General features: G+C 40.4%; 1 protein-coding gene across 2 annotated transcripts in view; it reads left to right on the forward strand.

Annotated features, from left to right (window-relative positions):
* Nucleotides 1-26,023, forward strand: part of NBAS (NBAS subunit of NRZ tethering complex) — a 320,076-nt gene that overhangs the window by 192,056 nt on the left and 101,997 nt on the right. For both annotated transcript variants that reach the window (XR_009054733.1, XM_057742162.1), the window contains exons 39-41: nucleotides 10,230-10,306; nucleotides 10,666-10,803; nucleotides 23,341-23,570. Coding sequence is in view for 1 of the 2 variants with exons in the window: in XM_057742162.1 (XP_057598145.1) it covers nucleotides 10,230-10,306; nucleotides 10,666-10,803; nucleotides 23,341-23,570 (445 nt within the window). In the remaining variant the exon portion in view is untranslated. The remainder of the gene's footprint in view (nucleotides 1-10,229; nucleotides 10,307-10,665; nucleotides 10,804-23,340; nucleotides 23,571-26,023) is intronic.

Raw genomic sequence — 26,023 nt, forward strand, 5'->3', positions numbered from 1 at the left:
TGCTATTCAGTTTTTCTTTACTTCAGTTTCCTTGTCTCTACAGTGGGCATAACGGCCTGTGTGTGCCGCCTCTGGCTCCTTGGTCTCTAGTGATGATGATGGGGCCCCGTCAGCGCGCATTTTCTTTTTTTTAAAAATAAGTTAATTTTATTTTTATTTATTAGCTGTGTTGGGTCTTCCTTGCTGTGTATGGGCTTTCTGTAGTTGCAGAGCAGGGGCTACTCTTGCTTGCAGTGCGAGGGCCTCTCATTGCGGTGGCTTCTCTTGTTGCAGAGCATGGGCTCTAGGTGCGCGGGCCTCAGTAGCTGTGGAGCAAGTGCTCATCAGTAGTTGTGGCTCGTGGGCCCTAGAGTGCAGGCTCAGTAGTTGTGGCGCATGGGCTTAGCTGCTCCGCGGCATGTGGCATCTTCCCAGACCAGGGATCAAACCTATGTCCCCTGCATTGGCAGGCGGACTCCCAACCACTGCACCACCAGGGAAGCCCTGCACACCTTTTCTTAAAGGCTAGCCCTGGCCTGCGCTGACTTCCTTGTTGTTGATCGTCTCGTACTTTAGTCCACCCAGTTATGATTTCACCGTGCATTCAAGGCCTGCTGCCGTAGCTCTCCACCCCAGTGGCACATTAGAATCACTTAGGGAATTTTTAAGAAATACTGAAGCCTGGGATCCAATGTAGACCATTTATTTCAGAATCCCTGAAGTGGGGCCCAAACACATCAGATATCTTTTAGAGTTCCTTAGGTACTCAATTGTGAAACAATGGTTAAGACCCTTTGGATGTTTCACTTAAGATAATAGATTCTCCCCAACCATCACATGACTGTTCTTCAAACTCTGACACACTTGCTTTCTAAGTCTTTTATCTGGCAACCTGGAGAAAGCCACCTGTATCTTTTATGTCTGCGTCTGGTCTTTTCAACTTAAGGGTCATATTCTGGGTGCCATATCTATTTCTAACACTTTTACCAGGGTTTTCTATATGATAGGTGCAAAATCAGTGTCTCTTTACAATGGTGAGAATAGGTACTGTACGTGCATAACAGTTATTGGGACAGGAATTGAAACTCTGCTCTTGCTGTATGTGAATCCAAGGTCCCAGAGATGTGTTCTATTCTTAACACTGTAGTGTCTGTGAGATTTTAATGGGACTGCACGATTTTCTTTCTGCCTCAGTGTTTCTTCAAATTGTCTTTTCTGACAGATTTTAACATTCCACTGTGGGGAAGAATCCAAGTCTGTTAAAATATTGAATTTTTTTTCTAATATTGTTGAGTCGAATGGGAAAGGCATTTCTGAGTACCTACTATATGTATTAAGAATAGAACTTTTTAAATATAGAGGTGATTTTAATAATAATTATCCCTTTAATTTACATTTGGGTTTATGAATTTATGAAGCATTTTCATAAACACTATCACATTTGATAACTTTTTTTTTTTTGCAGATAAACAGGTGACTATTATTAAGTAGGTACAAATAAAGTGTGATCTTGTAGGTCTGATACATTAGAATACTAGATATTTCATTTTTTAAAAAAGTACATTTAGGCATTTATTCCTAACCCTTGAAATTTATAAGAAGTCAATCAACAATCTATAACCATACCCCTCCCTGGACGCTTTTTGTTGCATCTGTCAAATGGCATTCTAACTTGAATGAAGCTTACATGTGTGCTGTATCTCTTTTTTTCCCTTTCCAGTTTTGTTGGAATATAATTGACACATAACACTGTATGAATTTAAGGTGTAAGGTGTAATGATTTGACTTATATACGCCATGAAGTGATTATCAAAATAAGTTTAGTGAACACTCATCGTCTCATATAGATATGAAATAAAGGAAAAATTTAAAAACTATTTCTCCTTGTGATGAGAGCTCTTAGGATTTACCCTCTTAATAACTTTCATATGTAATATGCAGAAGTGTTATATTAATCATGTTATGTATTACATTCCTAGTACTTATTTATATTATAATTGAAAGTTTCGTACTGCCTTTTAACTACTTTCATCTAATTCTCCCTCCTCCTACCCCCTGCCTCTGGTAACCACAAATCTGATCTCTTTTTCTATGAGCTTGTTTGCTTTTGAAGTATGGTTGACCTACAACACTGGTAGTTCCTGGTATACAGCAGAGTGATTTGATATTTCTATATATTACGAAATGGTCACCACGTTTGACTTCTCTTGATAATGCTAATATATTTGAGACAGATATCTTTGGCTATTTTCTAATATCAAATATTTGTCAGAAATCAGCAGCTTTGATGAATGATAATAGGTTAAATGACCCAAATTAAAAATCGTAAAAATGTGATTCCTGACTTTGGTTCAGAAGTAGGTCATGATACAAATTAAACTTCCCAACATGATCTGACTTTTCAGAATTTTTTAATAAAGTTGATGAAAAGGTTTTCATGGAGACTCGCTGAAGAAAATTGATCATTATTTATTTAGCTAAATGAATGATTTAATGGCTAATGATTTTGAAATCAATAATATGGACAGCTTTCCTCTGTGAATTTAGTTCTGGAATTAAATTTATCATAGAGTGCTTTCCAGAGGCACTGATTTTGCAGAGAAGTAGTGCTTGGAGGCTTAGGCATACATTTCATCTGATTTTGTCTGTATAATTTGTTTAGAAAATGCATTGTATTCAAGGTTAGAAAATAAGCATTGCAAATTAAATTCATACACACCGCTAAATGTAGGGCAGGCCTTTTTTTTTTTTTTTTTTTTCAGAAAGTCTTAATTGGTAATGTAAAATCGCTGCAACCCAGTCTGCAGCCAGCATGGCATCTGGTGGATCCTAATGAAACCCTGTGGGATCTTGTCTGCTTCAGATCCTCATTGATAATTTTGTCTTATGTCACTTCAAATGGCTGACAGATTCAAACTCTGAGAAGCTTCCTATATGTAGGAGTTTGATTTCTGCTTTGTGAGAATAATTGAGCCTCTGTGAGGGCTGCTGAGAAAGTTTGGATGGGGTGAAGTATGGACAATTATCATGTCTCTCCCCATTCTCCTCCCCCTGGTTCCCCCCGCCCCCACCATCAGTTTCCTTCAGCGATTCAGTTATTAGTCAGGAGGGGTTCTGGGCTAGCCCTTGGGTTGTAGGGATTAATAAGTTGTGATCTAGCAATGGAGGAAAAAAGATGTCACAAGATGACTTCAACAATTGTGTTAAGGATTAGGGAAGAGATACGGTCCCTTCCCTTTCAACCTGGGGACATAGGGGACCTGATGCCAGGGGTGGTGGTCTTTCCAGTCTTGGAGCAGCGGGGAGGTCATGGGCTTTGTGTGGCCAGAAACTCAGCTGCCCTAGTGCTGGAGAGGAAGTATATGTATACTTGTCTACAGGGGTCTTTCAGGAAACCCCATTTGGGAAAGAAATAACTGATGGGGAGCTTGAGCATTTGACACTGTTTTCAGAGAGGATTTTTTTCTCTTCTCTAAATATTTTATTAAGGAAATTTTCAAATGCACAGAAAAGTTGAGAAAATGCTACAGTGAACTCCCATATATTCTCCATCTAGATTCTACAGTGAACATGTTGCTATGCTTGCTCTAGTCCATCCACCAAATCCAGCTTCTTTTCTGACACATTTCAAAGTTGTAGGCATCACTACATGTCACCCCTTGACACTGCACTGTGTACATCTTTAACTAGAGTCAACATTTCTTACTTTTTAATGAGGTAACATTTATAAACAACGAAATACAAAAATCCTAAGTGTGGACATAAGATTGTGTGAGTTTTGACAAGCGCAGCACCTGTGTAACCCTGACTCCTCTCAAGACACAGAGCATTACAATCACCCCAGAAAGTTGATGCCTCTTCCCAGCAAACACCCACCTCACACTCTCAGGCAGGTGACAAATGTTTGGATTTTTCCCCTGCCATAGATTAGTTTTGACTGTTCTAGAATTCATTCAGTGGAATCATATAGGATGTATTCTTTTGTGTAAAGCTTGAGTTTTGTCTGCATCTATCAGTAGATTTTTTTTTCTTCTCTTTTTTTTTTAATGACTGAGAAGTATTCCATTGTATAAATATGCCACAGTTTACCCATTCTCCTGTTAACTGACATGAAGGCTTTTTCTAGCTGATGGTTATTATGAAGAAACTGCTATGAACTCTTCTACAGTGTTTTTATGGACATGTGTTTTGACTTCTCTGGGGTAACTGTCTTAAGGGTAGAATTGCTGGGGACAAAGATTATGGATTTGCTTAGTTTTATAAGAAACTATCAGACCTCTCTTACTTGTCAGCTATTGTGGTTTTTCTGGGCTCTGGTTCTTTAAGACTTAAGGTTCTCCATCTGAATTTTACCTGCCTGACAAGGAACAGACAGGAGCTTGCCCTTGGGACAGAAAGTGTAAAAAAGGGAAACTCACTGGTGCCATTTCATTTTTCCACGTGGCGTCTACCGTCCAGTTTCTGGCTACTTTCGGTGCCTCTCCACTGCTTTCCAATACTTGTTTTTTGTGCTTTATCCAGAGTTTATAGTTTTCATCTGCGCGAGGAGTGTACCGGTAAGAAAACCCAATCATGGAAGAATTTAAATAGAATTTATTACTCTGGAGTTCATCCCATGACAGTGGGGTAAAAGTCTGAGCCATAGCTCCCCAGAAAGGGGAGGTGGAAAGTCCGGGGCCTTTCCCTTAGGGCTAATTCTGAGGAGTCAGCTCATATGAATGAAAGCTTACCTCGTGGAGAGAATTTTGGACTTAGCCAGCTGTAAGGGATCTTCGTCTTGTATAGTTGAAATAGATGTCACGAAGCCTCTTGAGAAATGGGCCAAATGGACATTCATGTGGGTGAGCTGTGCCAGCTAAATGGCAGTCCTGGTCGAGAAGCTGCAATGAGGACTTGGCTTAAAGCGAGAATTTTAAAAACACCTGGCAATTTGGCGATAGCTATGAAAAACTATAATTGTGGGTGTTGTTTAACCTGGTAATTCTGCTTATAGGAACTTATCCTGTGAATTCACACACATGAAAAATATGGCATATGTTCATTGCTTGTAATAGCATAAGATTGCCAATAGCCTGATACATATTGATAGGAAGAGAGATCTTATTTTGTTCTCGTTTCTTATTGGTATTAGTCACTTTGGGCTGCCATAGCACAGTACCATAGACCTGGTGGCTTAAACAACAGAAATTCACAGTCTCACAGTTTGAAGACTGGAAATCAGGGTGCCAGCATTGTTGGGTTCTGGTGAGTGATCTCTTCCTGGCTAGCACATGGCTGCCTTCTCACTGTATCTTTACATCGGTGGGTGGGTTGCGGGGGGGGGGGGGGGGGGGGGGCAAAGGGGGAGGGATGGAGGGAGGGGGAGAGAGAAGTGTTTACAAGTAAACTCTGATGTCTCCTCGTATTATAAATAAGAGCACTAACCCCATCATGAGGCCCCACTCCTCATGACCTCATCTAACCCTAATTACATTACAAAGGCCCCATCTCCAGACACCCTCACATTGAGGGTTAGGGCGCCAACATATAAATTTGGGGGAGCTGGACATTTGGTTTATAACACTGTCTTTACAGATTCACTGCCTTTCTGAGTTTAGGTGATTTACATGGCTTTCCAAGCCTATGTAAAAACACGATAATACTGTTTTCTTTGCAGAATTTTTTGTGGTACTTAGAGCTAATTTGTACAAAGCATCTGTCTCATATCTGGCTCATCAAAGCAGATATTTTTTAAAAAATACATGTTTTTATTTTACAATGATAATAATATTATTGTTATATAAAGGAATGGCATGAGCACTTTCTTTATAGAGAGCTTGCATTATAGGCCATTTGAGTGTCAGATTAATTTGGCTGGTGTATGGGGTAGAGATAATATCAGTTAAAACCATAAGTTAAGCCTGGCCCATATTTATGAAGGCCTTGAATGACAAATAAGAAATCTAGCTTTCCTTTTTCAGGGAATGGGAAACCCTTGAAGGTAGGAGAGAGAGAGAGAGAGTGTGTGTGTGTGTATGTGTGTGTGTATTAAGCTGGAGAGAGACATGATTATACAGTGCCTAATGAATGTTAATATAAAATTAGTATGAAACTACTGTTTTAAGAATGGATGGAAGGAGGAAGACTGACGGTATCAGGTAGAGTTGGGAGGTTATTTAAAGAGTCCAGTGTTGAACAATGACAGGCTAAACTAGAGTTTGTGGCTGTGAAAATAGAAAGTATGTATGAAAGAGTTCTTTAGAAATAATTCAATAGGATTTGATGACTATCTGAATGTTGGGAGCAGAGAAGAGAGTAAAGTCCAAGATGACTGGGGTTTCATGTTTGTCTCATTGGGAGAATAGTGTACTGTTTTTAGAAATATGAAAGATACTGGGTATAGAATGATTAATTGGAAAAATGTGCAGTAAATCAGTGGTGGGTCTTAGCTTTGATCCTATAACTTTCTGGTTCTGAAGATGGTTTCCCTCCTGCTGTATCATTCTACCTAATTTTGTAGGCCGGGTATTCATTGTACGTTTATAGATGTTTTAGTTGTTCTGAAATGTACCAAGTTTAGTTTTATTCAGGTGTGAGCAGACACCCAGACATGGAAATGGTTGTCATGAGGGAAGAAGTTTATACTCACAAAGCCCTAGAAATAAGAGGCACAGCAAGCCAAACCGGGCCACATGGGGAGGCGCTCAGGTCACCTGGGGGCAGAAGGCAGGAGGGCAGAGTATGGGGTTTTGTGAGAAGGAACAGGCGAGGTGTGGTAGCATGCTTTAGCAAGCTTAAGATGAAGAGTTTGAATACCTTTGGTGGACTCTGGGCTATGGGGTAGTCTCTGGCTGTATAGCACCTGGCCTTGGGGTGATCAGGGCAGAGATAATATTGCCTCTGGAGCGTGAAAGCCAGAGAGAAGGAATGGTTCAGAGAATTGGCTCTGAACTGGTTGGTTTGCAGATCAGAGGTGTGCTCAGAGGGAAACTGCTCTGACTAACCCTGGGAGGGCAGTCTCCTCAGGATCGGCAAGACCTCCCCCAAACGTCAAAGCAGAAATCCATTCTCTACGTCTGTGTCTTTGTTCTTGCCCTGCCCCTAACGTTCATCAGTACCGTTTTTTTAGATTCCATGTATATGCGCTAGCATATGGAATTTGTTTTTCTCTTTCTGACCTACTTCACTCTGTATGACAGACTCTGGGTCCATCCACCTCACAGGGTGGGGAAGGAGAAGCTGGGATGAAGTGAGAGAGTAGCATTGACATATATACACTACCAAATGTAAAAGAGAAGGCTAGTGGGAAGCTGCTGCAGAGCACAGGGAGATCAACTTGATGCTTGGTGATGACCTAGAGGGGTGGGGTGGGGAGGGTGGGAGGGAGGCTCAAGAGGAAGGGGATATGGGGATATATGTATAAATGCAGCTGATTCACTTCGTTGTACAGCAGAAACTGGCACAACAGGGTAAAGCAATTATACTCCAATAAAAATCTGAAGAAGAAAAAAATAAAATGCCAAAAAAGTTTTAAAATGATAAATACATCTGTATATATGAAATAAAACCTATGTGGATATTATTCACTTAGAACAAATATTTGTATTTTAAAGTGATTATTTTCACTACTTGGTAAAAATAACAATGATGATTCTTTGGACTCCTCTGAAGGTGATTTTTGTCATTACTTTTAGCTTGTGGAAGTTAACTATTTCTTTTCTCTTTTGCCTGCTAAAAGCTTTGTATTCAATGATATATGTTAAGGAAATGCTAGTGACCATCTTGTGAGTTGTCTGTGAAATAATATAACTATTTAAAAAATAAACCTACTGGAACTTAAGTTTTCAGGTGGGGATTCTCCCTCGCAAAGATATCTCCTGGGAACTATGCATTTATTCCAACCATGTCCTCATGGCTCTTTTTTGTTGTTTTTGTTTTTTGTTGGGCTGTTTTCCTTTTGGAATTTCCTTCATATGCTTAGGAACTTCTTCAGTGGTGGCATATTTTTTCATCCCTTGTGGGTGCTTTGGTTTTTGGAAATAGCCAAATGCACATTAAATGGAGTGAAAGATTAAGTTGATGACAGGATTAAAAAAAAAAAAAAGATCTGACTGGAAGTCAGCGATGGGACTGATTTTCCCAGGCAGGCCTCAGACTGGCCCCACCCACAGCTCTGAGAGGGATGGGCCTCCACTAGCTGCAGCAGCAGCCACTCACCTGACGTAAGGGCTCCTGGGCTTTGAAGAGACAGGGCTATTTTTTGATGAGTGGGTTTAGATATACTTGCTTGAAAATTGGCCTCTTTTGTGCATGAGGAAGGGAAATATGTGAAGAAAATAAAAACAAGGGTGGAAAAAAACTAGATGAGGTTGCAATTGTAGGTCATCTTACAAAAAAGGAGCAAAAAAGAAAGAGAATTAATAGGGAAGAATTATTAGTATGTAAAACTATTAGATTTTTTTTTCCCTCCAAATTAAGGGTCCTGAGGACTACTGGGCGGGTATTAAATGGTAAAATATATAAGGCAGACGTAAGTCAAAATGGCAGCCCTGGGGTTGTGTGTGTGTTTGTATAGCATGCAATTTCTAGCTCTATGTAAATCTTTCTCAAGTAGTACAGAATTTTCAGCCGACTAAGCTTACATGCCTTTTCTTGCTTCATCTTATGTTGTCCAAAATGTATAACTTAACTCCTTCATCCTTCAGTTTGGATAGTGTTCTAGAATCCATTCGGCAATCTTGTAAGTCTTCTTTGCTCTCACATTTGTTTGTACAAAATTTTATTTGGGCCCTTTGCATTGTACTTTTAAATTATTTATTTGGAGACTTTTTTCCTTGTCTTAGTGTGTATATTCTGAAAGGGCAGGGACTCTAATTCTTATTTTAGAGCAATATCTGGTTCAGAGAAAGTTCTTATTGATACTGACTGAATAAAAGGCTGAATTTGGAAATGGGCCTTGAAATGAGTAGCCCTTTTTTTTTTAACTTTTTATTTTATATTGGAGTATAGCCGATTAACAGTGTTGTGATAGTTTCACGTGAACAGCAAAGCAACGCAGCCATGCATATACATGAAGTGAGTAGCTTTTGATCAGAAAACATCTCTAAAACAGTACGATTCCTTGGGAGCCCTGAAGCTAACGGTGGTCCAGTTTGGTGTATGTGGTTTGAAGAGCACAGAGGAAATGAGTATTTGGAGAACGAACATTCAGTTTGCAGAGGCGCAGTGGAGAAAGCTCAGTTTCTTCTCCCATGAATCATGCACAGGACATGTTGAGTTTTAGGTCAGCCTCTGACACTTCAGCCACTTACAGCTGGCTCCTCACCCCACCGTCACCCCACTGCTCAGGTGGGCAGCCAGGCACAGATCATAGGAACCGCTGTCAATCTTAGTTCAAGTAAGACACAATTAGGAAGGGAAATATTCTGGGGAAAAATTATATGGTGTATTTACAAAGTGAAATATTTACTTTGAATTATTCAGATACTGTTTACCTTCATTAGTGAAAATCAGGGGAGTCAGTATTCTTTAAAAAGAAAAGATTTACGTCGTGATTACAATGACTACCTGGTATTTGTCACTTAAAACCCTAAATGGAATACCTCGTTATTAATACAAAATGGGTATAATCACAGATGTTATTGGCAGTGTTCTCTCTTTTATTAAAGCTGTGACATTGATAGGTCTTGCTTATATAAAAATTTTTTTGGAAAAGTTGTAGATGGGATATTTTAAGGTGTTCTGTAATCAAAGCAAGAGACTGGTTTTCTTCTTGTGGAGTGTGGTAAAGAGAAAGAACAAAACCATTTTATCATAATTGTAGTAATCAAAAGATTTATCCTAAATCTGAATTCACAAAGCTGTGTCGTTCCTCTGACCATTAATGCTCAGATGGTCACCTTCTACAGTAGCAGTTACTGATATCCAGAATTTTATACCTTGGCCTGAATCTTGAAAACCCGATTAGCTGAAAGAAACCATCCTCACTGAGCTATTTGCACTTAGACTTTGTAGCTGCACTAACAGCGTTTTCTCATGTGTAAGTAACGAACAGTATAATTTATCTGAGTTAAGGCAAGGTTATCATTTAACATAGTTTCATGTAATCTGCTATTTTAGTGGTGCTGAACAGACTTTCATAAAGGATCTTAAAGAGTTCTCTGAAACTAATTACTGTTGAAATCATAAAGGTCTAAAATCATGACACTTATTAACTGTGAATGTCACATGGATCCTCCAATAAAATAATGCTTTTTTTTTTTTAAATTCAGTTCTCTTGCAACTAGCAAGTGATGCTTTACCAAACGATATGACCTTGGCTCTTGCTTATCTCCTTGCCTTACCACAGGTAGGTTTACCCTCACCAAGAAATAAGGACTTAAAAATGAATAAACTAAAAGTCTTTATTGTATGTTTCACTTCCTTCTGATGGTTCCTATGTGATGGAAGGACTGTGGTCAGTATCCGGAGCATAAATTCTACGATTTTAGCTGAAATGTTGATTTTAAAATCTACGTTCATGTGCATAAGATCTGCATTTATAATGTGTCTGAATTTTAATGTAGTCCTGTTAAGATAAGCTTGAGCTTGAGTTGCTATGATAGAAACTTTGAACCACAGTTCTATAGTAAGGACTGGAAATGTAATGGTTTATGATGGTTGTGCTAGTTTCCTTTCAGCTGAGCTTTCTCTCATGCTCTCTTCTAGGTGTTAGATGCTAACAAGTGCTTTGAAAAGCAGTCCCACTCTGCTCTCTCTCTCCAGCTGGCAGCCTATTACTATAGCCTGCAGATCTATGCCCGGTTGGCTCCATGTTTCAGGGACAAGTGCCATCCTCTTTACAGGGTGAGTCCTCATGGTTTCCACTTTGTTAATGAGCATGGATAAAGCTTTCCTAAAGTAGTTAAAACGTGTTTGCCTCTTTGGAGGGACTGATACACTTTGTATTCAGAATGCATTCCCAGTGGCTGACAGCCTTCACCTTTTCTGTGTTAGACATAGTTGCTTTTCCAGGCATTAATAAGAGGTAGAATTTCTAATGTTTATTGTGAATGCTGATGCATCCCCTAACTTTTCTGTCCTTTATTTGATTTTACAGTGTTCTTACGAAAGGCTAAAGTAGTAGGAGAGGAGAAATGGAGAATTGGATTTTTATTTCACTTCTCAAGAGGAAGATGACTCTAATTTAGGGCAGTAAGCAATGTAGTTCTTTGAACAGTGATGCACTTTAAAAAAATTTTTAAGCCAGAGAGATATGAGAGTAGTAATTGTGCAGATGAAATGCCGAGACACACTATGCCTGCTTACCACCAAGCTTCTGACAACTCTTATTTAACTTTATTGTTCATTTCTGAGTGAGAGCACCTAAGTGTAGACTCAAGTTACATGTGCCTTCTTTTGTGGACATGGAAGTGTTACAGATGCCGCTGGAAAATGGAAGCCCTCCAAGTTTACTTGTAGATACCAGCTTTAATCATCAGTGTTGGGAAATTATCTCCTTTTTATACTGGACATTTTAAGAGAATTATCACTTTAAGAGTAGATAAGCAAATGGATCAGACTTTCAAAACCACTCTGTGTACAAATCCAAGGTTCTGTTTTTATTGAGGCAGGATTCTCCCTCCCCTGACTGGAACAGACTAAAAAGAAATCATTTAACATGAGTATCAAAGTTCTAGCTGCCTCAGCCATCCAAAACACAGCTAAGAACCTGTAAGTGTGTGAAAACATTCCATTCACGGCATAATCTGTGGCATTTGTTCATCAGTTTTTATTGGGTTGGGCAAAAAGTTCATTCGGGTTTTTCCGTAAGATGTTATGGAAAAACCCGAATGAACTTTTTGGCCAATCCAGTTTTTAAAAAGAGGAAGGGAGGTGGGGTAGCCTTCTGCCATGCAGGTTCCTCTCCCAGGTGACAGTCACCATTATCAGTGGGTGTTGTTCTCAGGAATAGGTATATCAGGATGACATTTAGCCAAGAAAAGGACTTTTTTTTTTTTTTTAGCCAGTTGACATGCTACTTTATTTTGGAAATTTTGAATTTTTTTTTGTTTTTGATAGCTACTGCTGCTTTGTACAGTACTTTTATCCCATACTCTAGTAACTTTCCTTTGTTTTGCTTTTATATCATAGATATGTTTTTGTGTGAAATAAGAAATTGACCTACTGTGTTGTAAATTGAGGGAAAGAAGTGATTATATAGATGGAAATGTGGCAGGTTTATTTCTGGAACAGTGTACTTACTGTCTTTCTTACTACGTTCGTTTGGATGACTGGCAAAGAGTATTCATGGCATGTTTGTTGGCGTCTGCTTATAAATGTCCTTATCTTTTCAGTAGCGCCACGTAGGTACACAAGTACCAAATACTCTGCTCCAGCACCCCTGCACAATATATGTTCCTCCCGTGTGTGTAACCCGTATTAAGGTCACACTGTGTGCCCAGCACTGTGCTCTGCCTTTCGTGAATACAGAGGATTGAAAGGCCACTTGATCAGCTGGTCTAGCCTTACCACCCCCACCCCCAGCACGTCATGTGCGCCATGGCCTCTGAGCGAGCCTTGAGATGAGAAGGTGACCATGGCTTTCCGACCTTGGGGAGCTCACCACTGACCATAAATCCGTATGAGACAGTATGTAAAGGTGGATTAGAGGGGCTGCAGGTGAGAGGACTGGAAACCCATGCCAGACAGACCACTCGTTCAGGACTGTGGCAGAAGCCAGAGAGCTGGCTGCAGAGCTACATTTTGGCCTTGATCTTCGGTTTCATTACCTAAAATATACACTGTACTAGGATTTTCCTCCAAGAGGACTACTTTAAGTCCTGTTTCCCCTGATAGTAAGTTACTTTGAGCCGAAAATTAAAAGTCCCAGATCCTGTACTGTGAGAGAGGTAAGGTTTTATCTCTGGCAGTCACTCTATAAGAAACCCTGTTTAAGATTTCTGCGACTGAAGTGTGCAGAGAGGAAGTAGAACACTGAAAGGTAAAAAAAGTAAAGGTGTGTCCATCTTGTTTTTCCTGTGTTCCCAATTGTTCTTTTCTCTTGGGAGAAAGTATGAGTATTTTATTTTCAGGTCTTATATTTTGTACATCCTTTCATCGATCCAGCATTTATTGACTCCTGCGGTGAAGGACACAGAGCTTGGCACTGAAGTGTGAAGAATAATGAAACTTGATTCCTGCCCTTTTTTACCCTTTACAATGATTTCTGTTTCTTCCTTTCAACTGATATCAACCCACCTTCGCTGCCCTTTAACTCTTGGTCTTGTTCCTGTCACTGTTTTCCTGTCAAACTGTTCTTTCCTTTGGAGATGTCCCTTGGAGCTCTCCTGTCTCGCCCTAGGCCTTGGCCTTGGATTCCTGGTTGTTGGACTACTCATCCACCCTGTAACGTGGTTCCGTTCCCTCTCTGGGCCCAGCAGCGTAAGGCAGTGCTGGTCAGGGTCATTGCTTCGGGAAGCCATGTTAGAACCTAGTGCCAGTAGAAGCCAGCAGAGTTCATGTGGCCCAGTGGTGATACCGCAGCACGTGATTTCTAACTTCTCCTCTGCTGCAGACAGAAACGGCTGTGCCCGCCGATAGCGTTAAGATAGCACATGGTCAGGTCATGAGCCAGCTGATTCTCCAGAGACGTCTTGGTAACTCTGTGGACGGCATTTGGTTGTTAGTCTGGAAGGTGAAATGAGGAGTGGAAAATGCAACAAAACATCATCTTCTCTTCCTTTCTGTGGCTTTTGCATCTTTTTCCAAGTATCTGTCAGAGCAGTCTTTCCAAAATGGGGTTCCAGTCATTGTCCCTTCCGCCTACAGTCCTTCAGTGATTCCCTGTTGCCCTAGCAAGGTGGTCTGGCCTCTGTCTGTTTCTGCAACTTCATCTTCCTTCGCTGCAGCCATACCAAACGCCTAAATTTCTCAACCAGCCTATGTGTTCTGTGTTCCTTGTGTTCAGTATGTTGTACTCTTCTGCCTGTAATGTTTCCCCAGCATTTCTTTGCTTAGCGCTTGGTTCAGGGGTTACCTCACCCAGGCATGGTTCCTGCCTCCTGCCACCATTCTGTTGTGCTCCTGAGCTGTGTTGGATGCTCCTCTGTGCGCGTTTGTACTGCCCTTTACTTACCTCATGACGTTTATACTCTGTTATTTTGAACTTATGTACTTTCATCTCACCAGGTAATGAGTGGTTTGAGGCCAGTGTCTGTGTTGTATTTGTTGGTTTCTTCATTGCTTAGAGCAGGACCTGGAATGTCAAGGGGAGTAAACAAATGTTCCCTGAAATGTAAACAAATGTTACTGAAAATTAATGAATAATTCTTCAGTGCATATGAAATAATTGGATTACGTGTGTGTTTATCAAATATTTGTCAGATGACTACTTATGCCAGATGACTACTCATGTCAGATGACTACTCACGTTCTAGATCTTGGGAAGACAGTAGTGAACAAACTGAATAAAACCCTTGCCCTTTTCAGGTTTACGTTCTGTTGGGGAAGGGGCACCATAAACAAAATAAGTAAATAAAATGTATGCTTTATTAGATTATGATAAGAGCTTTGAAAACAAGAAAGTTGAAAAGCGTGTGTGTAGAATACAATTTAAACAGGCTCAGGAAAGGCCTCAGTTGAGAAGGTGACCTTTGAATAAAGAAAAGGACAAGTATAGCACCAGGACAATGGGGGTGAGAGCATTCCAGATGGAGGGTGGAATCCGTAACAGAAGAATCGAAGTATCCCTGTGCCATCATATGTACTGTGGTGTTTTTTCACAAAGTATTTAAGAGAGTATTGAAATATTACTGTATAAAATTCAAGGCGCAGAAGTGTTGCCTGACTCCGCAGGAAAAGCATAGAAATCGAGCCTGTGGCCAGACTTCATTGTGACCAGGCTCTCTTCTCTCCAGCTGGGAAGGTGTCAGGAGGGGTGTGACAGTAGCAGTCTGAGTGGGGCATGTCTGGGACGGTAACAAGATCAGACTAAGCCTGGGAAGGCAGTGGCTGCCGTAGTACCTTTCACCTGCAGTCTGCCATGTGATGCGTGGAGCGGCCTCACTTTGCAGAAGTGGCATCCTCTTTGCAGAAGGTGACTTGAGAAATGTGGTTACTTGCTCAGGGTTGCTCTGGTAGAAAGTGACGTCTGTCACTTAGAGCTCCTGATTCCAATCTTTACCTGCCTTTTACTTGGATATGCTGCCACCCGAGCTTTGTTTCAGAAGCAGCGTGTCACTGTGTCTCGGACCTGAGTGATCTCTGGCTCACAGTTTCTAATGGGTCACTCCCAGGACGATGTTTTCACGTGCTCTGAGGTGGCTCCCGGCTAAAATCTACACTCCTGTGTAGGTCAGGGAGCCCCTCAGTCAGCTGGCGACTATCCCGCACAGCGCCAGCCATGGTCCTGACACTAGCTCGCTTGAAGTCTGTGCTGCGGCTGTTCAGAATGTGTATTTCTCTGAATTTAAGATTCTTTCCCAAGCCTCTGTGCCTCTGCAGGTGTAATTCTCTTGCCTAAATTACCTCCTTCTTCTTCTCACCGTCATCAGACAAGTCTGAGCTCAAAAGAGCCTCCCGGGTGAAGCCTTCTCTGCTGCCTCAGCAGACACCGGCCTGAAATTGATTATTTTCATTTATATCTTACCTTTGTGATTGTAAATGCATCTAGTTTTTAGAAGTTAAAGTATAGTTAGTTTCCACCTCTCGCGGCTCTGCTCTGTGCACCTACTCCAGCGGTTCTTCTAGGCTGTGGTAGCGGGTGCACATCTGTCTCCTCTCCATGTAGTGCTCTTGCTGAGGGCAGGAATCGTCTCTGAGTCCCCAGGACTCCACCCACTGCAGTTGCTCTGTGACTGCTTATTGGCATGTGAATAAGCTGAGGAATCATTCCAGCTGCTGTGGTTCAGACAGCCTGTAGTTTGGAGTCCTGACTCCCTCACGGATGGGCACATTAGCTGGATGTTTTAAGTACATTTGCGTTGTCTGTTGACTACCTAATGGCTCGTTATTTGAGTCTTTTCAGCATCTGCCCCATATAAAACGGCACTGCTGAGTTTGGAATTAAATATGACGAACTCCTGATGAATCATCTTGGAAACTGAGATCAAAGTGGTTTCAATTTGTTGCCCACACATAATAACACTCCGTGAGGCTTAGCTTCCTCTCGATTGTCAGTTCAGCTTGTTTCTATTTCCGCAGTCTTTTCACATTTTCTCTTTCCACCCCCTGTAGTTCTGAGCTACAGGAATGATAACTTAGGTAGATTACTAGGTTTGAATAAAAGTACTGATATAATTTGTGGTGTTATTTCTGATAAAATCCCTGTGCATCTTGATGGAAAGCACATCCTGAGTCAGGCACACAGGCTCCTGGGACACAGGCAGCAGACCTGGATGAGCTCTGGAGCAGCCCACCAGGCCTTCGTGTTTCTTTCTAGAGATTTATAATGATGGTTGGCAAATGGTCTCTTGTAGAGAATTTTCTCTTCTAGTATTTTTTGTCCTAATTAACTTTTTATGTTTAAGGAATAATGCACAGGGACTTCCCTGGTAGTGCAGTGGTTAAGAATCCACCTGCCAAATGCAGCAGACATGGGTTCGAGCCCTGGTCCAGGAAGATCCCACATGCCATGGAACAACTAAACCCTCGAGCCACAACTACTGAGCCCATGTGCCACAACCACTGAAGCCCGTGCACCTATAGCCCATGCTCCTTAACAAGAGAAGCCACCTCACTGAGAAGCCCACACACCAGAACAAAGAGTAGCCCCTGCTCACCACAACTAGAGAAAGGCTGCACAGCCAAAAAAATAAATAAATAGAATTTTTAAAAAATAATAAAAAATAAACAGGATCTCAAATTAAAAAAAAAAAAAAGAATGCACACATGGCAAAAAACCTTAAATGATGAAAACAGGGTAAAATAAAAAGTTGGTGTTTCCCTTACGTATCATTCCAGAAATAGTTTATGGATACATACATTTATATAGTGACTTTTTCGTACAAATATGAGTAAACTATACACATTTTTCTGTACCTTGATTTTTTTATTCAAATCTTACCTTTGTAACTCTTGTAAATACATCTTTTTTAAAAAAAATTGAAGTACAGTTAATTTACAATATTGTGTTAGTTTTTGATGTACAGCAAAGTGATTCAGTTATACATGCATACCATACATATATATAAAAATAATCTTTTTCATATTCTTTTCCATCATATGTTATTATAAGATATTGAAAATAGTTCCCTGTACGATACAGTGGGACCTTGTTGTTTACTTTACATGTAGTAGGTTTGTTTCTGCTAATCCCAAACTCCTAATTTATCCCCCTCCCCCACTTAAATGCATCTTGAAGAGTGATTTCTCTAGCGTTCTTCTTAAAAAGTTTCAGAAGATAAAATCAGTTAAAAATGGAAACATGTCTTTTAGTTTTATATGGTAGAGAAGCAAACCCGGCAGGGGAAGAAATCCAAAACTTTATGGTAGACTATTTCCAAAATGTGTTTTTTTAAGCTACTAATTGAAAATACTAAGTGGAAAATTATCTCAAGAAAATAACAACCCTAGAGGGGAAACATACCACCTGTTTAAAACTTTCCAAACAATATTACCAAGAAATGGAGACTATTAAGCCTGAATGGATTTATTACCTCTACTAGTAAGTAGTGGATGAAGTCATCCAGCATCCTGGTGTCATAAATATTTATGTACATTTTGTTTTTACAGGTACTTGACCATATTCCTTATTTATTTATTTTTAACCAGCTTAGTAGCATGCATTTATTTTACTTTATTTATTTATTTATTTTATTTTATTTATTATTTTTTTGGGGGGGCGGTACACCAAGTTCAATCATCTGTTTTTATACACATATCCCCGTATTCCCTCCCTCCCTCGACTCCCCCTCCACCATCCCGCGAGTCCCCCCCATCCTTCCCCTCCCAGTCCTCTAAGGTACTTGACCATATTCTTTAAATCGTTTTATTTTCACTCCATAGAAGAACTGCATTGCCAGATTTTGGGGAAAAAATTAGAGTAATTTAACACACTACACTTTTTAAATTTTTGATGCCTTTTTATGTTTTCAGTTTTTGCAATATCATTTTGATACTGAATATGGGAGGTTTTGAAGCTACCCATAACGTCCTTCAAAAGTTCCTTAGAGGTTAAAAGCTTTCATCCTCATGGATCATGTCATTGAACTTAGGTGGGTAAATAGGAAGAGGGATTTGAATATACACTGCACAAAAATTTGTGCAAACTATACACTGCAATGAATGCGAAACATTCAGGGAGTCCTGCTAGCAAGGTCAGGAGGAAGGGCCTGATGGAGCCTACGAGGCGAGAGGCCGGGAGGCTTGGCTCACTTCCTCGCTGCAAGACCCCAGCTCTGGATGCCTGCCATGCAGATTGGTATCTGTAAAACAGCAACAGCAGCCTCTTGTGCCCATCACTGGGTTGGTATGAGGGTCAAATCACGTGAAAGTGCTTTAGAAACTGTAATGCTGTACACTTGTGAGGTGAATGAATAAATGTATGAAATGGAGTGTTGGGCTGAGGAGAGGATGCTTTGGGAATATTTTGAGAGAAATTTTGATAAGCTCAGGGGAAGAATTATTATTAAAATTTAAATCATACATTGGAAGTAATCATGACCAGTAAAGTTCCTGAAGGAAGGGGTAGAAAATGGTAGTGCTAATGATAAGAAAATAATTTGCATGGAAAGCTAGAACTTACAACGTGCTCATCCATCTACTCTCATTTAATCTCTATGAAGAGTCTGTCAAGGAGAACTTGCTTCAGTTTTAATAATGGAAAACCTGAAGCTCAGAAAGGAAGAACCAGTAATCTAGTTCTTTGATGCCAGTTCCTATGTTTTTTTCCTCATAGCTAATTTTCTTTGTTTTGGGAAGGTTTTGAAAGGATTAGTATTATGTTTTACCCAATAAACTGAAGTATTGAAAATATTCCTACATACTGAAAAAATATATCATCCTTAAACTTGAAGACCTGTCATCAAGGAATTAATAGAATGCCCTTAATCATTACCTTATTAGGATGGAAATTTAAAAGGAGGTCTGTTTATATCGAGGTTTTGAACCTCTAAGCTCTTTCTGCTCTAAGTCTCTCTCTATTATTCTTAGAGAAGAGAAAACAAAAAGGCTTGGAAACGCAGCTGAAATCAGATCTCCACTTGAACACCTACCATTGTGTGTCCTCTATGATCATTTGTACTTACACATGTGTGTATATGTGTAAAAGAGATGAGAGGGAGAATGTAGGTGTAAAAAAAAAATACATCAATCTGAATGTAATATAGAATGACATCCTCAAATCCATCATCGAAAGTTGATCATTTGTAAAAAGGACTGAAATGCCAAATCTCATTTATGTTTGGTGGGAGCTGTGTACTCATTGATCTCATTAGGATCCTTACAACTTGAAGAGCTACCCCTCCCTGCACCACAAATACAAAAGGCTGGTCCTTGGGCGGCATTGTGCATGGGAGTCTTCTCTGCCACCTACCCCGAATGGCCTTAGTCACATTACTCACCTCCTTACCCACCTTAAAGTGGGTGGTGCTGGTAGACTCTGGTCCCACAAGGTTGTTAGTATTAAATGAGATCCAGTTCCTGTATGTTTAGCACTATGTCTGTTCCATACCGAAGAAATATTAGGTATTTGTTCTTAAATATTTCTTAGACAAGTGAACGCATTTGATGTAGAGAGAATATGAAATAAAAATTGTTCACAGAGGGACTAGACAATTTCTCCTTAGTAAAGGAGAAGTGATTAAAGTTGTTTAAATTGTGTAGGGACCTACTGGCTGTAATTTGTTGGTCTGAAATTGTATTTTTAACAAAGAAATCTGTTTTGAATATTTAATAGAGGCATCAATGAGATGAGATGTAGAACTTCCCCAATTCCATACCTGGAGAGATTTACAAGGTTTTATTTTATTTTCATGATTGAATTCTTATACATTTGTAGGCTTTTAGCCTTAGAAAGGTGATCATCTGGTGATGCTCCTTTGTTCTCTATCTGAAGAAATTGAGCCGCAGTAGAGTCAGTTGCTCCCTCCAAGGAGCTCCCAGCTTTCTTGGTTTGTGATTCTATAATGGTCCTTGTATTCAGATGTCTTCTGTGCGTTGTTTATGTGTACATCTTTGTCAATCACTAGTTTTAGTTTCTTGGGAGTAAGCTCTGGGCCCAATTTGCATTCATATAATAATGGAGAAAAGACTATTTTAAAATCTTATTTTGTTTGTGTCTCCCAACAAAGCACGAGGATGGTGTGCTTGTTGATTGTCTTATAGATGAGGAAACAGAGACATGAAGTGACTTGCCCCAAATTGCATCTCTGCCAAGTGAAGGATTTGGAATATAAACTATATAAGAAGTTAGTAGTACACTGACTTAAAAGCTACTATGGCTGTTCAGTGTGTCTCCCTTTTACTCTACAACTGATTTTTTGAAGAACTCTAATGTGCTGTGGGAAAGACAAATCCACTAAGTACATGTGGTCTGTGCCCGCCAGAAGCTGTGCTTTAATACTTATAAGAAAAGGCAATGGAAAGTATGCGGTAAAGGTGCAATTAAAGTGTAATTGGTATACACCTCTGAGTAAGTTTCATAATCCTTTTCATCTTTGGAGCACCAGGTCTTGGTTTGTGTAGTGTGTGTGTGTGCGCGTGCATGCGTGTATGGGTTTCTAGTCTCTTAGGCTTTGTTCGACCATACAAGCTATGTATGTGTTGCCACTTTATAGATGAGACAGTCAAGTTTGTAGTTGTTAAGTAACTTGCACAAGGTCATCCAGCTGGTAACTTCTGTGTGTCCATGCTTATTACACTCTGCCCTGCCATTTTCTTCAGTGGCAAAAGGAGAGAATAGGTGTTTTTTGCCATGTACAAAATGAAGGTTGTATGTGGAAACTTGAAACTCTCTATAAAATAAAGAGAAGCCAGTGTAAATGTTAGTACTAGCAATTCCGCACATTAGTGCTATGTGCCACCACTTTGGAGCTTAACTCTCTACCTGGTTAGGGAATTTGTTTCATAAATGGTATTAGAATACAAAGAGAATAGAAATGAGATCACATATGTAGTCCACTTTCCCAATACAGGTACCAAATCCTTGAGATGCCAGAAAACAGAAAGTGACAAAATGAACATGGAGCAATAACTGTAAGAAACCCTTGGGAGAGTGAAGGTGGTCGATTCCATGAGTAGGGGGCAGGAACCAACAGCCCAGTAGAGTGGGGCATGGATGGAGTCACACTCAGATGGACTGCCTGGTTTTAGCCTCTCCTTCGAAGTGTGTTGGGCAACCTGAGGCTGAGGACTGTAGTCTGAAACCACAGGGTCAGAGTATATACGGTAAAAAGCCTTCTTCACTGTTTTGATGAACATGGGTTTGCTAGTGGAGTGCAAAACCAGCACAAAGAGCTCCCTGAAAGAACACCTACAGAAGAGCTCTCCTGCCGCCCTTGCATATTTGCTCCTGTTCTCTCTCTTCCTAGGCAGAAAAGTGCTAACATTGAAGTGTGAGAAGAGCAGGCAACAACAGTGCACACCAGGGTACAGAGCAGGTATAGGTGGGCTGGCTGGCCCCCAGCAACTGCCCTACACCAGACAGCTTCAGAGGGGGTTGTGCCCCTGGCGGGCTGTTCAGAGTGGTACCTCGAGGGCTTCAGTCCGTAAGGGGGTTGAGTTAAATGACAGCCGTAGAGGCACTGAGGGCTGAGACATGGGGTCTCCTTTGCCTTAATCCATTGCCAGAAATACCAGCTGTATGCAGCTTATTCCCAAATCACTTCTAATTGCAGTTAGATCAGCTTTAGTCACTCCATTTTCCCATCAAGTCTTAGCCATTTAGGCTTAGCACATTATTCTCCCTGTCACTGGAATTTGTCTCCCTATTTTTTTATTGGCCGTTTTACTACTGGTACCTGAACAGTCAGCCTGGAAATGAACTCTTCCAAGAAGACCCATTTAATATGTGCCCAAGTTCCACTCCTCTGTGTTCCCATAGCGACCTGTGCTTAGCTACATCACACTGTTTGCCTGATTGTGTCTCCTAATAGACTGCATTCTTGGAGGAAAGGGTCACATCTTCTTAGTACATCACCTTGCACGTAATAGGTGCACAGAAAATATTTGTTGACTGAAAAACAGATGGTCTTATAGCTGCTTACTTTGGAGTGTTAGTTTTGAGACCCAGGTCTTTTGACTTGAGACACATACCTGTGGTTGTTGAGAGGAGGACTCAGTGTATGCCTAGAGGTAGGGGAAAAACTTAGTAAGATTGACTTTTTCTTAAATCCACCTGCAGAAGAGTCCAAGAAGATTTCTTTAATTGGTTTTTTCAGTACTCCCAGATTGTTGCTTAATAGGATCAAGAGAGAGAACGTCAGGCTAGGTTTGGTAATATAGATTCGACATTGACAAATCTGCTGTGTAGTTGAGAATAATGGCTTACATGTTAGAAATGCTGATGGCTTACTATAATTAGATGTGTTTCTGAGAACCAAAGGTAGATTCAGGAGTTTTTTTCCTAATTTTCTTATATTAAAATATGCACGATGTCTTCCCAGAAATTGGGAGGGGTTGAGTTAATGTTGTTCACATATTAGGTGACTCCAGAATCGTGGCTGAGCTGCTGTTGCTTTGTTGACACCCGGACTAACTTTAATATAAATAAATGTGGTCGGTTAACCACTTATTTTCCTTTCCCATCAGCTGTTCATTTCTGGGTTTTGTTCTATTTGAATAATTGTATTGTTGTTAGGGAAACTGCTAGAATTATAGAACAGTATCCCATTGAGCCCCAAGTTGAGCAGAATGAAAGTTGGTTGTGTACTTTTTTATGAAACTAGAAAAATTTATGATTCCAGGAACAGGGATGGATGTTTTTCCCTCACTTATCCCTGGAGAAAACACTCTTCTACTTAGCTGTCTAGGCATTTCTAGTGAGATTATTGAACTGCAGCTTTGTTATCGAGAACACTTAGATGGTCCAAAGAATATTTACCCGGGGACAATGATGAAAAATTTACTTCCATGGTGAATTATTGGAAATGATCAGGTAACTGGGGAAAAGATCTGGTATAGGATGATGGTAGTTGAAAAAGCAAGCATACATTATTTTTTAAGTGGGTAGAGATTTTTAAGGTGGAAGAATAGAGCAGGAGTCAAGAAACCCACTCCCAGACTCAGTTCTGTGTCCTGTCTTTGTCGTTTGCAAAATGTACCACCTCTGTGGTTGACTCCTCAGGGTGGTCATGAGCCGTGATTAAATGGCAGTGGTGTGAAGGGCCAAACAGGCGCCCAGCAGACATGATCTTCTTCCTGCTGTTACTTTTTTTTTTTAATCACTCTTTTTGTTACTCACAGGCAGATCCCAAAGAACTAATCAAGATGGTCACCAGGCATGTGACTCGATGTGGACAAGAAGCTTGGCCTGAGGACCTTGCTGCACTGACCAAGCAGTTACACTACTACAATGAACGCCTTCTGGACTTCACTCAGGCTCAGATCCTCCAGGGCCTACGGAAGGGTGTGGACGTGCAGCGGTTTACTGCAGACGACCAGTACAAAAGGGAAACCATCCTCGGTCTGGCAGAGTAAGGCACATCTTTGTCTCATAAAGGGATGGATTTAAAAGGTAGAACAAGTTGAGTTATCAGGACTGTGAATCGCAGTCCTTTGAAGACTTATATTCATGGTTGCTATAAACAGGGCTTCCCTCTGTTTCTTCCCATCCTGTGAGGGACGTGTGTGTCTTCCCAGATGGACAGTAGATGCACAGTATTTCGAGCCTGCAGATTTAAATAGTAAGGATGGAAATTATGAGAAAAGTTTCCCGTGATTTTGATAACCCAGTATCATACCATGTTAAAGGTGATGGAGTATGATCAGGGGTGAAAAGTGTCAAGCTTACTATAGAAATTTAAAAACAAGATTCCCTTTTATTCCTGGCTAGAATCTCACTTTTCTACTACATGGCCATTTAATTTCCTCTGTGTGTTAAAAATTAGGTACAGTCAACTTCACGCAAGAGGAGGGACTAAGAGTTGTGGGTCCAGGGCACCTTTGTCTGTCCTGGGTTTCTAGAGAAAGAAGAGCTAACTGCTCTAGCAGTTTCTCTCGTTTGAGGCCTATAGCAGCTGCCAGTTTCCCCTTGTTCATTGCCCCGTTCAAGAGAAAAGCAGGCCCTTGTGTGAGATGGCAGTACCGTTCAAGGCCCATGGGAAGGTCCCTTTCTAGGTATGGAATTCCCCTTGGTTTTAATACTGGTCTTCATTTTTTGTTTTAGAGCAAATGAGTTCACATCAAATGAGAATTACATGTCAGGTGGTGGGAAAGTGAAAAAAAAATTTTTTTAAAGTGTGTTCAGCCACAGTGGTTATTAAGTTAGAGGTGTGTTTTGTTATCATTACCCCAATTTGTGGAGCGCTTGTCCTGGGCCAGGATCTGTGTTAGGTGCTCTGTAAACTTTATTCTATAAACGCCTTTTAATCCTTAAAGATAACCCTATGACATAAAATGTTGTTATCCCCATGTTATAGCTGAAGAACATGAGGCTTATTGAGTAACTGGCCCAAGTTTATATAGGTGGTAAGGATCACAACTCTGACTTTAACCTTCATCTGCCACCTACCAAAGGCATCATATCTTCAATACCATGTGCCCTCCCCACACTGCTTGATTGAATTCTCAAGGAAGCATGGGTATGCAATCCAGTCTAGGCTTCCAGTCTTTGAAACTAGGTTCAATTGTGCCTGTATTTAACGATTATTTCTCTCTCCTGATGTTACTTTAAACTAACAAAGATAGTCTTTGTTATGGTAGTGGTATATGCTATTTTTCATCTTTATTCTTAAATCTTAAAGAAAGTGGCAAAGTAATCCTTGGTACACTGTAATAGTTTTATTTTAGCCTGGGCTTCTTTCCTGCTGGAAGACACCCCAAATTCTCTTTAGAGTGAGGCTGGGAACAGAGAGATCAAAGAAAGATAGTAGGAACAACCTATAGCAGATTTCAGTTAAGGAGAGGAATACAGAATGCTTTTTTTCCTTTTCCCCTCTGTTCTCCTGGAGGTTCATAATTTCATAGGGTCATTTAATGTCCAATTTTAAAGTGACCAAAGAGATCATTTAATCCAGCCTCCTTACTTTTAGAAGAGGAATCTGAGAACCACAGGGCTTTAAAGTGTTGTTCAAGGTCACACAGCCAGGAATTGAGCCTGGGCCTCGTATTTCCAAGGCCACTGAGCTTTTTCTTTGGGCATTTGGTAATCCTTAGTGCCATGCTCATGGTTTCTTAGGAGAGAGGTTACTATGCAGAATCAAAGTTGACAAGATAAGGCATGCCTTACATCATCAATTACATTTTGCTAGGGCTTTGTCTTCTCTTTTCTTTCTTTTCTTTTTTTTTAACTATCCAGCTTGCATATGCTATTTGAAGTATGTCCTAGAGGACAAATATATGCTTTTGATAAATATGTAATAGAATCTTCTCCACAATCTGTTGCTTAGAAAAATATACAGCAGTCTTTAGACGGCTTGTTTAAAATGTCTCAAAGTGTCTATGGGTTTTCTGAGTTAGCAGTTCTGATTTGGAGATGGCATTTTAGCATCTCACATACAAGAATCCTTGAAGGACCCTCTTCCTTCTGTTTTGCAACTCCACCTTCAAATGTGACCATTCTTTATTTTCTTCCTAATTGTATGTCCATTTTAATGGCAGTTGTTTTCTGTGAGCGTATTATAGTTGTCCTTTGTTGTCTGAATATCTTAGTTATTACATTCTCAGTGGTTAGGGTAACTTCAAGGAGAACAGAGTATAGTTTAGTTACTTCCCTCTTTTATCAGATAATAAAGATGGGAATACTTAGTGAGCATGTACCTGGTGTCAGGCACTGTGCCAGACTTCCATCATAGGAAGGGCGAGCTGCTAACGGTCCTTGTTTTCCAGGAATTCTCATCTATCACGTGGATATTGGTACTCAATAAATACTTTAAGAAAAAATTTTTCATTCACAGTTACCTAACAACCCAGGCGTTGACAGACTTCA

The sequence above is a fragment of the Hippopotamus amphibius genome, chromosome 7 (genome assembly GCF_030028045.1).
Source record: "Hippopotamus amphibius kiboko isolate mHipAmp2 chromosome 7, mHipAmp2.hap2, whole genome shotgun sequence".
In the NCBI taxonomy this organism is placed as follows: domain Eukaryota; kingdom Metazoa; phylum Chordata; class Mammalia; order Artiodactyla; family Hippopotamidae; genus Hippopotamus; species Hippopotamus amphibius.